Here is a 15,268-nt window from a genome sequence, read left to right as displayed (position 1 = left end):
AATTATCAATATTTTCCCCTCTATTTTGTTTCTCAGTTGTTCAACAAGGCCTTTTGTCTTCCTTGTAGACAGAAGAATACTTCAGTTTTTCTCCTAAAAAATCTTACTGCTGTCAGAACTATTCTAAAAGGTCTTGAGGTGTTTCTTCTTTGAGATGTGCTCCTTCCGAAATATATAGGAAAATAACTCTTGAAGATCATTAGTTAATGGTGTAAAGAAGTATTTGTTATTATCCCTAGAAATCTGCAGAATTATAATTTATTCATGCTACATTGCTTACAAATTTTTCAAATCTTCCTCTTGGACGTAAACAGTCCAACATCTTTCATCTACTTGGTATAATCTATAGCTGTATGGAAAACATACAGTAAGATCAGCAAGCAAACCCAGGACTTTTGTTTTGGCGTTTAATCAAAGCTTTCATGAGGAAGGAAGGAAGGTAACCAGAGGATGGTGAGGAAAAGTAGTGACCAAATGCCAGAAGGTAAAGCTGAATAAGAGGAAAATTTGTACAAAAGTTTAGAGGCTAATGATAATCTGCATCACAAAATCTCCCTGCAAGCAAATAAATAAATAAATCCAAATCAATAAAAACTGTGCCATGGATTTCAAGTTTATTTGATCCTCTTAATGCATGCAGACTTCATGACTAATTGGGAGCAGGAAAGAGAATAATTGAAAACAGTAAATTAAATATGCATGAAACATATGATAACTTGAGTGCATCGATATTTTTATGGCATGAAGCACTACTGAACCAGCTGATTGTAGGTTTTCTGAACCTTTTTATTGTGGTATTTGAGTTTTTTTAAATTGTTTTATGTAGATGCTCATATATGAAAGAATGAGTATAAGGAGAATTAAGTCTACCACTGAGGTTACTGTATGATGAAACAGAACCACTAGAATCGATGTTTCCTATGACAAACTAATATATTAATATATTAATTAATTCTCTTTTTGTGAGTTCATTGTTTGCGATTCACTCTCAGCATAGATCTTTTATTTGGTGTCATTTATTTCTTAGAGATCACAAGAGATAAAATTTTGCAATTTGCAATTAAATGTTGTCTTTTTAATTGTTAAATTATGCATGGAATTATATTTTATCTGTGTACTTTTGATGTGCACATTAATAATAATTTCTGTGTCAGTTTAGAAGCTCTGACTTGATCTTGCTCCTATGAGGCCAGTGTAACTGTGCCATTGGCTCCACTGGGGGTAGTATTTGTCCCAGTATATGGACTCCAGACAGTAAGCAACTTCTAACAGCCAGTCATAAATATTACCAAAACATTTAATTCTAGAACAGGATTTTGTGTACTTCAAAAAGCCATTGCCCTGAGGTAGTGTAGATGTGTGACTGTGTGGAGACCTAGGAAGATATCAGAATATATGTTGGTCAACAGGTGGCTGAACATGAGCCAGCAGTGTGCCCAGGTGGCCAAGAAGGCCAACAGCATCCTGGTTTGTATCAGAAATGGTGTGGCCAGCAAGAGTAGGGAAGTGATTGTGCCGCTGTACTTGGCACTGGTGAGGCCACACCTCAAATACTGTGTTCAGTTTTGGGCCCCTCAGTACAAGAAGGAAGTTGAGGTGCTGGAGTGTATCCAGAGAAGAGCAACGAAGCTGATGAAGAGGCTGGAGAACAAGTGTTATGAGGAGCGGCTGAGGGAACTGGGTTTTTTTAGTCTGGGGATGAGGAGGCTGAGGGAAGACCTTATTGCTCTCTACAATTACCTGAAAGGAGGTTGTAGCGAGGTGGGTGTTGGTCTTTTCTCCCAAGTACCAAGTGATAGGATGAGAGGAAATGGCCTCAATTTGTGCCTAGGGAGGTTTAGATTGGATGTTACCAAAATTTCTTTACTGAAGGAGTGGTGAAGCATTGGAACAGGCTGCCCAGGTGGTGGGATCAGCCGTCTCTGGAGGCGTTCACCAAGTGTGTAGATGTGGTGCTTTGGGACATGGTTTAGTAGGCATGATGATGGTGACCGTTGGACTAGATGGTCCTAGAGGTATTTTCCAAACATAATGATTCTATGATTCTTTAAACTTATTTTTCCCTTAAAGAATGTATTGTCTGTTAATGGAATTTATGGTGCTTTGAACAAAGGAATTTAAAGATAGCAACATAATGTTTAAAATCCTCATCTACCTCCTGAAATACAGTACTTTGGCTTTGATTGAATAACATTGTCAACGTTCTATTTTACCTGCTTTAGGCAGGTGCAAAGTGTGTTGGAGGCCAGCTTTATTGGGTCGATTCGATGTTATTAGCATTACATTTGCATGCTTTAAATAGGTCATCCCTGATGAGGTATTATATAGTTGGTGACAGGTAGTACAGGGCTGGAAAGGAGAAGGCAAATCGGAAGAAATAAGGGTGAAGAAAAGTGATGGTACTGTGTAACTGAAACATTGCAGCCCATCTGTGGTCAAAGATGAAACGGGACAAAAGGTAACCATAGTTGCTGTCAATTTGAGAAGTTGAACTGGAGGAAGGAAGCTGACAGTAGGTTTTTGGTCATTAACTAGCATTGAAAGGAGAGGACTGTGTGGCAACAGCGAAAATAATTCATCCACATAACTTGTTGGAGGAGCAGCTGTGGAGCTTTGCATTTGAACACCTACAACTGTGGCCTCTGAAGCCTGTCAGCAAGGGTCATTGGGCACTGGCAGAGGCTGCCCACGGAGGTGGTTGAGTCATCATCCCTGGAGGTATTTAAAAGACGGGTAGACGAGGTGCTCAGGGACATGGTCTAGTGGCATATAGAAATGGTTGGACTCAGTGATCTAAGAGGTCTTTTCCAACCTGGTGATTCTATGATTCTATGCAAGGAGGAGGCATTGCTGTGGCGCAGCTCGGCTTGTTCCCAAGCAAGTGAGCAAACCAGGTCAGTGCACACTTGCTCTTCTATTTCTTGCCTGCTGCAGGAGTTGGGGTGGCTGCCTGCGGTGTGGACGTGTCCTGTGCGAGAAGTGCCAGCAGAGAGACCTTCAGCCTGTCAGGTTCAAAAAGTCACTAGCAGAAGTGCTGGTTAGTTAGTTAGGTCTGGACTGATTGCGAAGAACTGCTTCAGAATTTAAAAAGAGAAGGTAACTTAGCAGCAACTGATTGGCAAATCCCAGTCTCACCTTTCAAAGAAAAGAGAGAAGTTAAAAAAAACCAATGACCTTCTAAGCCAAAGAACTGGGGAAAGCAATAGGTAGGGTTTCCTGAGGTAGTAATCCAGGAGAGGGAGGAATGCAGAAGATCTAGCAGCCACTGAAGAAGTTTGTGTCGGAGACACAAAGACAGGCTGCAAACAGGCAGGACAAATAGGAGGCATCATATAGACTCTACTGCTGCTTTTGAAAGACGTGTGAAATACAAAAGAGCTATACAGGAACTGGAAATAAGGGCAGCAGGACTAAAGGTTTGTATAAAAGAGTTAGTAAAGCACGGTGGGGTAAAAGCAGACAAATAAAAGTTCCAGAAGGAGTTACAGTAAAAGTATGACAAAACTCCACAGGATAAATGCTGTGTAATTGTGCCAGAATTTGAAGAAGAACGGAGAACTACGGATGCATTACCAAGGAAGAAAATGAGGAATAATATTGAATGGTGTAGAAAAAGGTCTGAATTTCTTTTCAGTCTACAAAGTACTGCCTTGACAAAATATGTTTTAACAAGATGAGGGTAAAATTCAATTAAAGGTTGAACAGAATAAAGAATATTCAGATAAGTTATGTGCTTTCTGGTTGCAGAGCTTTATTCATCCAACACTCTTTGAAATGATTTATAGCACTTTATCATTCAATTAAAGAATCCAGAGAGGACAGGGGACTCCTAGGAGTCTGCAGTTCCAGTAAGTATAATACTCTCCCAAGCAGAAGAAAAGAATGGGGAGTTAAAGACCTCACAGGGTAATTTCTCTCCCTGGAAAGACCATGGAACAACTAGTCTGTGAAAGCAAGTGGGCAAAGGGAAGCAGTGGCTGTGGTGTACCTACACTTCTGACATGCTGCTGCATGTAGTCTCATTAGCAGATTATTGCCACAAAATTTGAATGGAAGGATTCCACATGTAGTTTGCTTGGATACTCCCATCAGTAATAGCTGCAACTCTATTAGAACTGGCAGTAGGAAGAGCCAGTGCGATCTGTTGCTGCTGTCGTGGCTGCCATCAGGTGCTGCAGCAGCATCTGGCTCGTCCCTTCTACTCGGAGATGGCATCGAAGTGCCTGCTGCCTTTCTGTGCTGCGTCCTCAAGTGAGGATTAGAGCTCTGTCCCTTCATCCTTGTAGGGATACGTCTGTTTGTCTAACATTGGAGCTGCACTGTTGTCTGGCTTGGGCCTTTTGCCATATTGTCAGCAATAAATCTTACCCGTGCCCTGCCACAAATGCTACAGGGTCCAATGCCTACACTGGGCTTCATTGGCTTGTGCCCAGGGACATTCAGGAACTACAAATGAGCTCCTAACCCTGCCTGTGGGTCAGCACGGTGCTTGGGATACAAGGATCCCTTTGCTCTTCAAAGGGATCTGAACAGGCTGGACCGCTGGGCTGAGGCCAATGCCATGAGGTTTAACAAGGCCAAATGCCGGGTCCTGCACTTGGGGCACAACAACCCTATGCAGTGCTACAGACTGGGGGAAGAGTGGCTGGAGAGCTGCACGGAGGAGAAGGACCTGAGGGTGTTGGCTTACAGCCGACTGCACATGAGCCAGCAGTGTGCCCAGGTGGCCAAGAAGGCCAACGGCATCTTGGCTTGTATCAGAAACGGTATGACCAGCAGGTCCAGGGAGGTGATTCTGCCCCTGTACTCTGCACTGGTGAGACCGCACCTTGAGTACTGTGTTCAGTTCTGGACCCCTCACCACAAGAAGGATGTTGAGGCTCTGGAGCGTGTCCAGAGAAAAGCAACGAAGCTGGTGAGAGGCTGGAGAACAAGTCTTACGAGGAGCGGGGAGACCTTATTGCTCTCTACTACTACCTGAAAGGAGGTTGTGGAGAGGAGGGAGCTGGCCTCTTCTCCCAAGTGACAGGGGACAGGACAAGAGGGAATGGCCTCAAGCTCTGCTGGGGGAGGGTCAGGCTGGACATCAGAAAAAAAAATTTCACAGACAGGGTCATTGGGCACTGGCAGAGGCTGCCCAGGGAGGGAGTGGAGTCAACATCCCTGGAGGTATTTAAAAGACTGGTAGATGGTAGCACCTGCTCAGGGACATGGTTTAGTGGTTGATAGGAATGGTTGGACTCAATGATCCAAGAGGTCTTTTCCAACATAGTGATTCTGTGATTCTGAGGCAGCTCATATTTCTGCATTTTCTTAGGCACACGAGTGCCGGGCTGCACAATTCCTGATCTTTGTGACAAGAGGTTTACAGCCATCTCTAATAAAGCAGTAAAAAGATAAGTGTTATTGGAAGATTGAGGATGGGTTGTGATAATTGAGTTTTAACCTGAAACGGAGAAGACTGAAGGGAGACATGATAACATGTCCTTCATATGTAAAAAAGATGCTTATGCTGAGGCGAACCAGTGAACAAGATATGAACAAGTGTTTTCTATGGTCAAGTTCTAAAGGAAGGGAAAACAGAAAATTCAGTTTAGTTTAGAGAAGAAGATTCAGTTTGAGGATCAGCAAGGAAAAATCTCCCTCTATGTAAAGCAAGTAAGTGTAGTAAACCACCGAAGTACACGTATTATATATTACATTTTCTTCATTTGGATTTTCACGAATAAATAGGAGAAGCATCTCTGGTGTATTCTAGGCAAACTCAATCTTCTCCTCTTCACTGGGTCAGGTGAGGTGATCTGTTCAGTGCTTTTTAGCTATACGGTTGTATTGTTCTGTGCCAGGCCAGTAATGCACGGCTCTTCTCTGGGAAAATACTGCTCAGCTTTGAGTCTTAGACCTGATCAATGCCAAATTCTTTACTAAAGCTTATGTTTTCATTAAATTAGTGGTTTCAGTCTGCGTCAATCCTGCAGTTCCATTGAAAATGCCCTCTTTCGATGAATGTGTAGAGTGAACTTTAGTGTTTGCATTGTGTTCTTCATTAATCTGTATTCATGCCTTTGTAAGTAAAATATTTTAAAAAGGGGACAAAGTAAATGTTACAAGTAAGGCTTTAAGCAGGTTCTCAGCCACACTTCAGTTATCATCAGGTACTTGTGATACTTAGGTAGTCTCTCTTAACAACTAGGGTATGTGATAGAGATGTAGAGAGGACTTTAGGTTTATAAATAACTTTAGTCTTCTACAGAAAAGCACTTGAGTAAATGTAGTGCATTGAGGAAAAGTCATAGAAGGTCAGTGAGGTGCAAACCAGAGAGATGGTCATACTGCGCGTACTGTGCATTAGAATGACAACTGGTGCACGAAGGGTTAATGGGCTGGGAGCCTGGGACCTCACATGGCATATGCCACATGTAGCGTCTGTCCCCCGTGCTCACTGAGGGCTGAATATTACTTTGGTGAAATAGATACTAAAGCTGGCAGGATATTTCTGTAACTTACATTAATATTTTAAGACTTTAAGTTATAGCAGTAATGCAGTAGATGTCTGTTTCATGTTAGTGGATACCCATTTCTGCTGCGCTTGTGCATCTGTGCTGCGTAGGCTGCACTCGATGGGTTGGCTGATCCTAATATGTGACGTTACAAGCAGCTGACCAAGGCTGTGCAAGCATTAAAACCCATGAGGGGTAGTGTTGTGATAATGATGATAATGAACCAACCAAACGGTTGCAGCCAACCATACCCTGGGCTGCATCCAAAGCAGCGTGGCCAGCATGTCAAAGGAGGTGGTTTTCCTACTCTACTCTGTTCTCGTGAGACCCCACCTGGAGTCCTGTGTCCTGTTCTGGAATCTTCAACATAAGAAGGAGTTGGAACTGTTGGAACAGGTTCAGAGGAGGCCATGAAGATGATCAGTGGGGTGGAGCACCTCCCATACAAGAACAGGCTAAGAGAGTTGGGGTTGTTTAGCCTGAAGAAGAGAAGGCTCCAGGGAGACCTTAGAGCAGCCTTCCAATACCTGAAGGGAGTCTACAAGAAAGCTGGACTTTTCCCAAAAAAGTGATAGGATGAGGGGGAATGGATTTACATTGGAGGGGAAGAGATTTAGATGAGACACAAGGAAGAAATTCTTCACGATGAGGGTGGTGAGGCACTGGCCCGGGTTGCCCGGGGAAGTTGTGGATGCCCCATCCCTGGAAGTGTTCAAGGCCAGGTTGGACAGCCTGGAGCAGTGGGAGGTGTCCCTGCTCACGGCAGGGAGTTTGGAACTGGATGGGCTTTAAGGTCCCTCCCCACAAAACCATTCTATGTTTCTATGAATAAGTGGAACAGGACCCATAGAGGGTCCTGAATGGCTGAACTGGTGTTGATTGAAGAGAACCTTTCAGCTCATTACTTCAAAAAGACCTTAGGTACGTGCACTGCGATGGAGACAAAATTTATTTTTTCTCTAGGAGGTGGAGAAGAAAGATTTTTGCTTTTAAGACATTTCGTTAAACTTCTTCTGTATGACAGTGGTGTTTTAGATATTGCACAACTACTGAAATCCATTGATCTGCAGGTTTATGCATATTGCTTTGTATGCTTGTAAGGTTAGGCATCTGCTTGCATACTTACTAATTGGGGATTAGGAGAGTATTGGAGTGCATTTCATGAAATTAAGCATAGGAATATAAGAACAGAAACATAAGGTCAAGGTTTAGCCAAGGCCTGATTATTTATTTATGTATTTATTTTAAATTGAGCAACAGCTTATTTACCTTGAAGTCATCCAAATGTCTTTTCTTATGAAGTTAGTTTACTAAGAGGTATGCAGAGACATATGAAACAATTGAAGACTGTTGAGAAAATGCAAAATAGGGTATGCAAAAGCAAGGGGTTAATCAGACAATTGAGTTGTCTGGAAGAGATGTGAAGGTTAATCTAAAAAAAAAATTAAAAAATTGTGACTGATGGGAGCTTGGATGTAAGGACAAGGCGTTAGAGGGCTGGAACATGTGAAGTGTGTTCATATCACGAAGTTCTTGTGCTAATAGGCTGTAGAGCACTGGCCAGATGAGAAGTTGAAGGATGAACCCACGGACGAACCATCGGTCTAGCCTGTTCAGTCCCTCTGTAGAGCTTCCCTACCCTCAAGCAGATTGGCACTTCCACCCAGCTTTATGTTGTCTGGGAACTTACTAAGGGTACATTCAATGTCTTCATCCAGACCATTGATAAAGATATTGAACAGAACTGGCTCCAACACTGAGCCTTGGGGACACCACCTGTGACTGGCCACCAAGTGGACTTAACTCCATTTAGCACCACTCTTCGGGCCTGTCCATCCAGACAGTTTTTTACCCAGCAGAGGGTGTGCATGCCCAGGCCAATGGCAGCCACTTGCTTGAGCAGAATATTGTGAGGAATGGGGTCAAAGGCTTTACTGAAGTCTAGGTACACTACATCCGCTGCCTTTCCCTTGTCCACTAAGTGAGTAATCTTGTCATACGAGGATATTTGGCTTTAAAGTAAAGATGTTAAAGTACATGAGAGACTCTGGGGAGGATGTCAGTCTACATTTAACTGCTTTAGCTCTGTGATCTCTTGGCGTGACATCAGGTTGGCCATGGACCACAGCTCAATGCCTCACTGCACCCAGCAGCCTGTTTAGATGGAAATTACCTGAGGTTGGGTGGCCCTGCAACATATTGGGCAATGCTTCTGTGCTTTACACGGGCAAGTCTAAGAATAGAGCAAAATAAGTAGTCTTGGAGATGTTTGAAGCAGCAGCCTTGCTTGGCAGATCAGTCACGTGGCAATATTTTGACAAATCTGGTATTTTGACAATTACACACTGCATGGATCTTCTTACAACCTGCTCAGAATTTTAGAGAGTTTCTCATAAATTGTGCTGCATGTATTGATGTGCTAAAGCTTGGGTTTTGTACATAAATACAGCTTTTCGCATGAGAGGTTTTTCTTTTCTTTGTTCTTTGCTCATGACCTAGGTTTATTTGTTATCATGCAGTTAGAACTGCCACCATGGCTCCTTAATTTTCAAACGTTAAAGGACTCAAACATACAAATATCCAAAACTTAAAAAGAACAGTTTCCTCTTGAGTAGCATTTTTAATACAATTTGTCCTTTACAAACTAGCTCAAATACATTTTTAGGAAGCTGAAACAGAGAAACTCATCAGGATGTCTGGATCTGATGCAGTGGCCACAGCAGTTTTTTACTGTTCCGAATGCTGATGGCATTTTCTGTGGAACGGTGTAATTATAGGAGCAGTTAACTATCTCTGTCTGTTAGCTCAGAGAAAAGTGTTTTACTGTAGTTGAAGTGAATGGGAGTCTTAGGGGATCTTTTTTTCCATGGGCATTGAATCAGATTCTTAAAGAATAAATTTGAAGTTTATTGTGAAACTCAATGGTGGCCTTGTGCCAGCTGTCGTTTGGAATTATCAGTGACCTCAGTGGTAATTAAGGCCTGACCCTTTTTTTCCCAAGCACACCCGTTACAGTTCTAACTTTTGAGTCTTATTCCAATTTCCTTTGGAAAAGTGGTAATGCTTTATGTCTGTGCCGGGCATTTAATTAACTTTTCTTCCAGAAGCAAAGAGAGCAGTACTTGAAAAGCCTTTCCCAGGCTATGTGGTCTGAAAAGCTTCCTTTGGATCTATAGTATTTTAATTCTTGATAACGCCTGGGGATGACACTGATTATATAAAAGCATGGCAGCTGAACGTCAGTTTTTCAAAACAAATGTGATTCAGGTTTGATTCTAATTATGCCTTTTCTGGAAGCTGTAAGAAAAGGTCCGATTTGGTGTGTTCTCATAACGATCAGTTTAGCTTCATTGTAATAAAGGTCAGGAGACTCCTGATGTTTTAAGGGAGATACTCGATTATATTAGTCTACTTTCTTCATGCCTTAGGAGTGGATAATTTTGCAAGTATGTGACCCTAAAACCCTGCCTTGTTTCCATGCCCTGCCACCTGCCAGGCCTCAGTGGTTGCCTGTCTTCCTTGAGGGAATTCTTAGTGGCCTCCAGAACATGGGATTTATAGTTACTCCTGCTTGATGTGATTATATACTGTCTCCTGCCTGTTTTGCTTCAGCTCTCGATTCTGCAGCACGTTACTGTTTGCTTCCACTCTTTCCTACACTATCTCAGTTGAGAAGGTGATCTCTTGCATTTTAGTTTGGAATGCGTTGTAACTTAACTTGATTGTGAGGTCTTCCTGTGGGTTTGCTGGATGTGCACCCACTGCACAGAAAGGGCCATAACCCTATTTTCCTGCCACATTTACTTCTGAGGTGATTCTTGTGTGTTTTTTATAGAGATGTGACATTGTTAGAGTGATCTTTCTGTGCATATTTTGTCTGTCCTTTCAAGACCAAGCACGCTTTGCTTGCAGAAGCAGAAGAGACAAGTCCTTGCCCTTTTACCCACACAAGCATAAGCAGTTTGTGGTTTTATTGTGTAAAACTGTAGATTTCATTCCAGTATCAGCACGACACACTAGTAATACAAAAAAGAAAATTGTAAGAAACAGGCTTGCTATGAAAGGTCTTGTTTTTTCCAGATTCAGTTCCGTAAGTATGACATCTCTGGGGCTGTTTGAAATGTGTAAGGGTGTTCAGGACAGACATCTGGGGGACTAGCCAGCAGGACCCAGGCAAACCTTAATCCTTCTGGAGAAACAGGTGGAGACCAAGTGGCGTTCTCTATAAACATAAACATAAACCAAGCAGCTGAATCATGGCTTCATTCTCCGTCGACGGAAACAAGAAGCAGACAGACTGAAGGCAGTGGTGACAGATTTGCTGCGACGCCAGCCCAGGAAAGAGTAAACCAAACGTCGTGGGCCAGGGTCTTTAATTGCAGAAGCAGTTAAAAAAAGTATGTGACGTTGGAACCGATAGCAACTTGATTGTAAGGACAACCAGATGTGTCAGCTGAACAGTATGATAAAGCGATGCGAACTATGCAGGGTATTAGATTGCTGGCTTTTGGAGACGGTGGCTGTCTTCACGGTCTTCATTTGTTGAGTGCCTAATGTGCTGCGGTGCAGTGGCAAGATTGCAGCTCTGTGACTGCTACAGTTTTAAAAGCTGTTTTTCACTAGTGGTAGTGCAGGTTCTCCCCAAGGCACTAGACTGCAAAGCTTAAGTTTACTGTGAAAGTATGATATGAAAATGTTTCATGCTTATATCAAGGGGGATGAAGCTGTCTTTGCCTCAAACATTGGATTATACATGCCAGAAGATGATCAGAAGATGAATCACCTCTGAAACAGTGCCTTAAACTCTCCCTGTCTCCTTTTGGCTATGGAGCTGGTTTGCTTCTTTTGTTTTGTCAGATGCCCCTCAGCCACTCAGCGTCTCCCACGTCTTCCTAAAAGAATCTCTTCTCATGCCCAGATTATCAAATCTGCCACAGTCACATGGTTATATTGCAAAAAGCAGCCCGAGGCAGCATGTAACCTACTTTGCACGTGGACCTTGCAAAACGTAGGGCTGACAATTGTGCCATTTTTTTGAAAAGCCATGAGAACTGTTATGAAATGCAGTGGGGCTCTGCAAATCCCACAGGTCCCTCCAGGAACCCTCATCTGCATCCAGTACCTGTGGTACCACGTGTTCTGAAGGAGGCTGGATATGGGAGCAAAGCAATGAGGAAATAATCATATTAGTTTCTTGTTCATATGAAGATCTAAGAATTTGTTATATATGTTGAGAGATGAGACCTGCCCTGGTGATAGTTGAGGGAGATGATTCTGCAAGCTTTTCTTCCACTGGTAGTGTAGGATCTCGAGAAGCACAGGGTGCTCCTTTTAGAAGGAGTGATCAGCTGCTATGAGTGAACATGCTCGCTGCACATTAGTTGCCTAAATACATCTTTTTAGGTGCACATCTGCTGCTTGGAAAAAAATCCTTGTTATGTCATCCTGTACAAGCATACCAATGTGGTATGTTCTAACTAATTAATCCTCTTGGTAATTGTCAGCCAATAGCAGAATCAAGGCAGACGTCTAAGGTGTACTGCTGCTTTTCCTGTTTTGACAGCTCTGTGCCACTTTCTTCATACACAATATGAGTTCATCTCTGAAGCATCTGTGATTTCTAGAAAGATAAGTTGGGGAAGATGGTTGTCTCTGTAATGTTTTGGAAACCTTAGACTATGAGAAATAAACAGAAGGTCAGTAAATGTGTGTTGTGGGAGACAGACCAGCAGGATAACAAAATTATCCTGCATCTAATGGAAAATAAAAGCAGACAAATTAGAATCGTTAGTGTTTTCTCATCCCACAATTCAGATACCTGCATGCTGGGCAACTCCCACGAGCTCTGTGTTGAAAAGAGTGCAGGCATTGATTTCGTACTGCTGTGCTGGTGCCGCGTCTTTTAGATGCACACCCCTTTCATCCATCGTTAACCTGATGTTCTCTTATGTCTTTGGACACCAGCCTGTGGATCTGCTCTGGCTTGGGCTCCTGCTTTCCTAAGGAAAGAGGAGAGTGGCATGTCCTGGCTGGAGGGGCAGGGAGGAGCAGGGAACCCTCTCACAGGGTTTTATTGTAAAGAACACTGGTCTGCTTTTGTTGGAAAGAGTTGAACACTCAGTGTGGCATAGTTCTTTGTACAAAAAAATAAAAAGTCACAGTTATTTTAGGTTAAAAATTAAAGACCCTTATGCTTTTTGTCTTTTAAGTATTTAGCATAATCAAATCTCATATCAGGGATTTTAATGGCATCTACACACCTTCCCTTTTCTCTCTTTTTGCTACAGATGCAGTGGGAGAATATCTGTTCTGTTTCTTTGTTCAGCTTGACAACAGAGCTTCAGTATTACCAGAGAATTTTTCTCATGGAAATTTTTTTAAATTAATTTCTTACAGTTTCTTTTTAATAACACAGCTAAAATTAAAACTATATAACTTTGTGTGTGTACAGCTATGTATATGTAACTTGACTGCATATGCAGAGTCTGTATAACCATTTTGGAAAATATTATTAGTTGTAATTCCTTATGGAACAGTTTTCTAGATAACTTGTTCTGGCTAGTCTTCAGTATGAGCATAAATATGCTCTGATAATATTCTCAACTAAAGTCATGTTTAAAAGTTGAAGTAGGAAACCTGAGCTGAATAGCATTTATGAAGCTAGTCACTAGTATGGAGACATTTATTCAACAGGATAGATCTAGAAATTCCCCCAAAGGTAAACAGAGCTGTTATATCAAGTCAAAGATCTGGGTCGATTCCTGCTGCCCTTGTCACATACACAGAAACATTGGCAGTGAGCAGAGCATCCCATAGATCTCATATTGGAAATACAGTTCCTCTCTAGTAAAGGTGATAACTTTAGAATCATAGAATCACTAGATTGGAAAAGACCTCTTTGATCATCAAGTCCAATCATTCCTATAAACCACTAAACCATGTCCCTGAGCAGGTGCTACCATCCACCCATCTTTTAAATACCTCCAGGGATGGTGACTCCACCCCCTCCCTGGGCAGCCTCTGCCAGTGCCCGATGACCCTTTCTGTGAAATTTTTTTTCTGATGTTCAGCCTGACCCTCCCCCAGCAGAGCTTGAGGCCATTCCCCCTTGTCCTGTCCCCTGTCACTGGGAGAAGAGGCCAGCTCCCTCCTCTCCACAACCTCCTTTCACATAGTTGTAGAGAGCAATAAGGTCTAAGAAATTTCCAGTGTCATATTTTATGCTCTGAAAGCTTAGGAAGTTTCTGATCTGATGCCTCACTTGGAATGCCTGGGAACTGACATTAAATTGTAGCTGGAAAGCCCTCAACTTCTGCCCTGGCTGGCAATGTCAAAAATCTCCGTTTCCAAGAAATGTGGTCCTTTGTTTCACATTTAAAGAGCAGCTGGCTGAAACTGTTAAAGTTCAAATAAAGTCATATATAAGCTAATGATAAGAAAAAAAGCGGATCTATGGGCTGCCGTCTCCTAGCTTTGTTGTGCATGTCAGAAGAGGTAGGGCTTTCAGCTCTCTCGCTCCTCATCACATCTGCTCTCTTGCTCATGGTTGGCCTTGCAGGGTCTTCTCGATAGGAATCTTTCTCAGCCTGATTTAGTTGAATGAGGTCAGCTTGTAAAGGCTGACTATCTAATAGGAGGCACCACAGGAGTGGTCGGATGGGTTGCTGAGCTGTAGGGAGCAGTAATCTCTGCCATCGGCACAGTTGGTGGGAAGGGCTGTGCGTTGTCCTTGGCTTCACTAGGTTAACCCAATGTTGTATTTCTTTGGTATGTTGTATAAGATGGATGGAGCCACTGGGAAAACTCATGAAGTACTGAGAAATCTGAGGTGATGAAACATGTTGTTAGTTGATGGACAGTATGCTTTGATTAGTAATAAGTTTAGGGCCAGAAAGTGTCTTAGCTTTTGGTCTGACTCCAGTAAACTGACATGCTGAGGATAATACATATGTCAAGACAAGATTTAGCTCTGTGTATTTTTTTACCATTCATTGGATCTGGCTAGTGTTGTCTGTTAGTGGTCACTGTTCAGGTCAAAATTGGTGATATCTCATATCATTTAAATTATCACATCCTGCTTTTGTCATCGCCGTATGCATTTGTTACCCACAGCACCACATTGGTTTGCTTTTCGTTTTCAGAAAAATGAAATAAAAGGTGAATGAACTGTGTGAGTGCAGACGCAGATGTGAATTTTTGTCTGTTACAATGAATTTGGATTTGTAGATTTGTCATCAAAGTGAGTAAATTTGAAAAGCCACACAGGTATATCTGAGCTTTATCTCTGTGTTAAAAGATATGTGCTAATATGAATTCTTAGGTATAAATGGGGATCTTCTATTTAATTTTTGTGCTTATCTATGCAGGTTCGAAAGCATGTCAATGACCTTTATGAAGACCTACGAGATGGACATAACTTGATCTCACTTCTAGAAGTCCTTTCTGGAGACACCTTGGTAAGCTTTTAGATCAGAATGCAGTGGTTCCAGTTTGTTCTATGTACATTCTGTTAGTTAAATCTTTGGATATCAGCTGCTGGAGGTTTCTTAATCTGTGACTTGATACGAAAGACACAAGTTGTATTTCTGCTGGTAAAGTATTCCATCATGAATTCTGTGGGGGAATGCAATCTGTTCTCTTCATTTCTTGTGGTCAATGAGACTTCCTTTCTTAATAGGCTTATGTGCTATTTTTTCTGTTCTTCCCTTTTCTTGATAATTTTTTTCTTTTTAAGTATTGGATGCTTAATATTCCTTTGCACTAAAGGC

At 42.2% G+C, this 15,268-nt stretch overlaps 1 protein-coding gene across 1 annotated transcript in view; it reads left to right on the top strand.

The window, feature by feature from the left end:
• LOC104065316 (dystonin) overlaps positions 1–15,268 on the top strand; it is a 320,467-nt gene that overhangs the window by 108,901 nt on the left and 196,298 nt on the right. The window contains 1 exon segment of the mRNA XM_054061292.1: positions 14,867–14,956. Within this exon segment, the coding sequence (XP_053917267.1) occupies positions 14,867–14,956 (90 nt within the window).

This window comes from Cuculus canorus, chromosome 3, assembly GCF_017976375.1.
Source record: "Cuculus canorus isolate bCucCan1 chromosome 3, bCucCan1.pri, whole genome shotgun sequence".
NCBI classification, from domain to species: Eukaryota; Metazoa; Chordata; class Aves; order Cuculiformes; family Cuculidae; genus Cuculus; species Cuculus canorus.
Note: the sequence above shows the minus strand (reverse complement) of the source record. Positions and strands in the feature narration are given on the sequence as shown.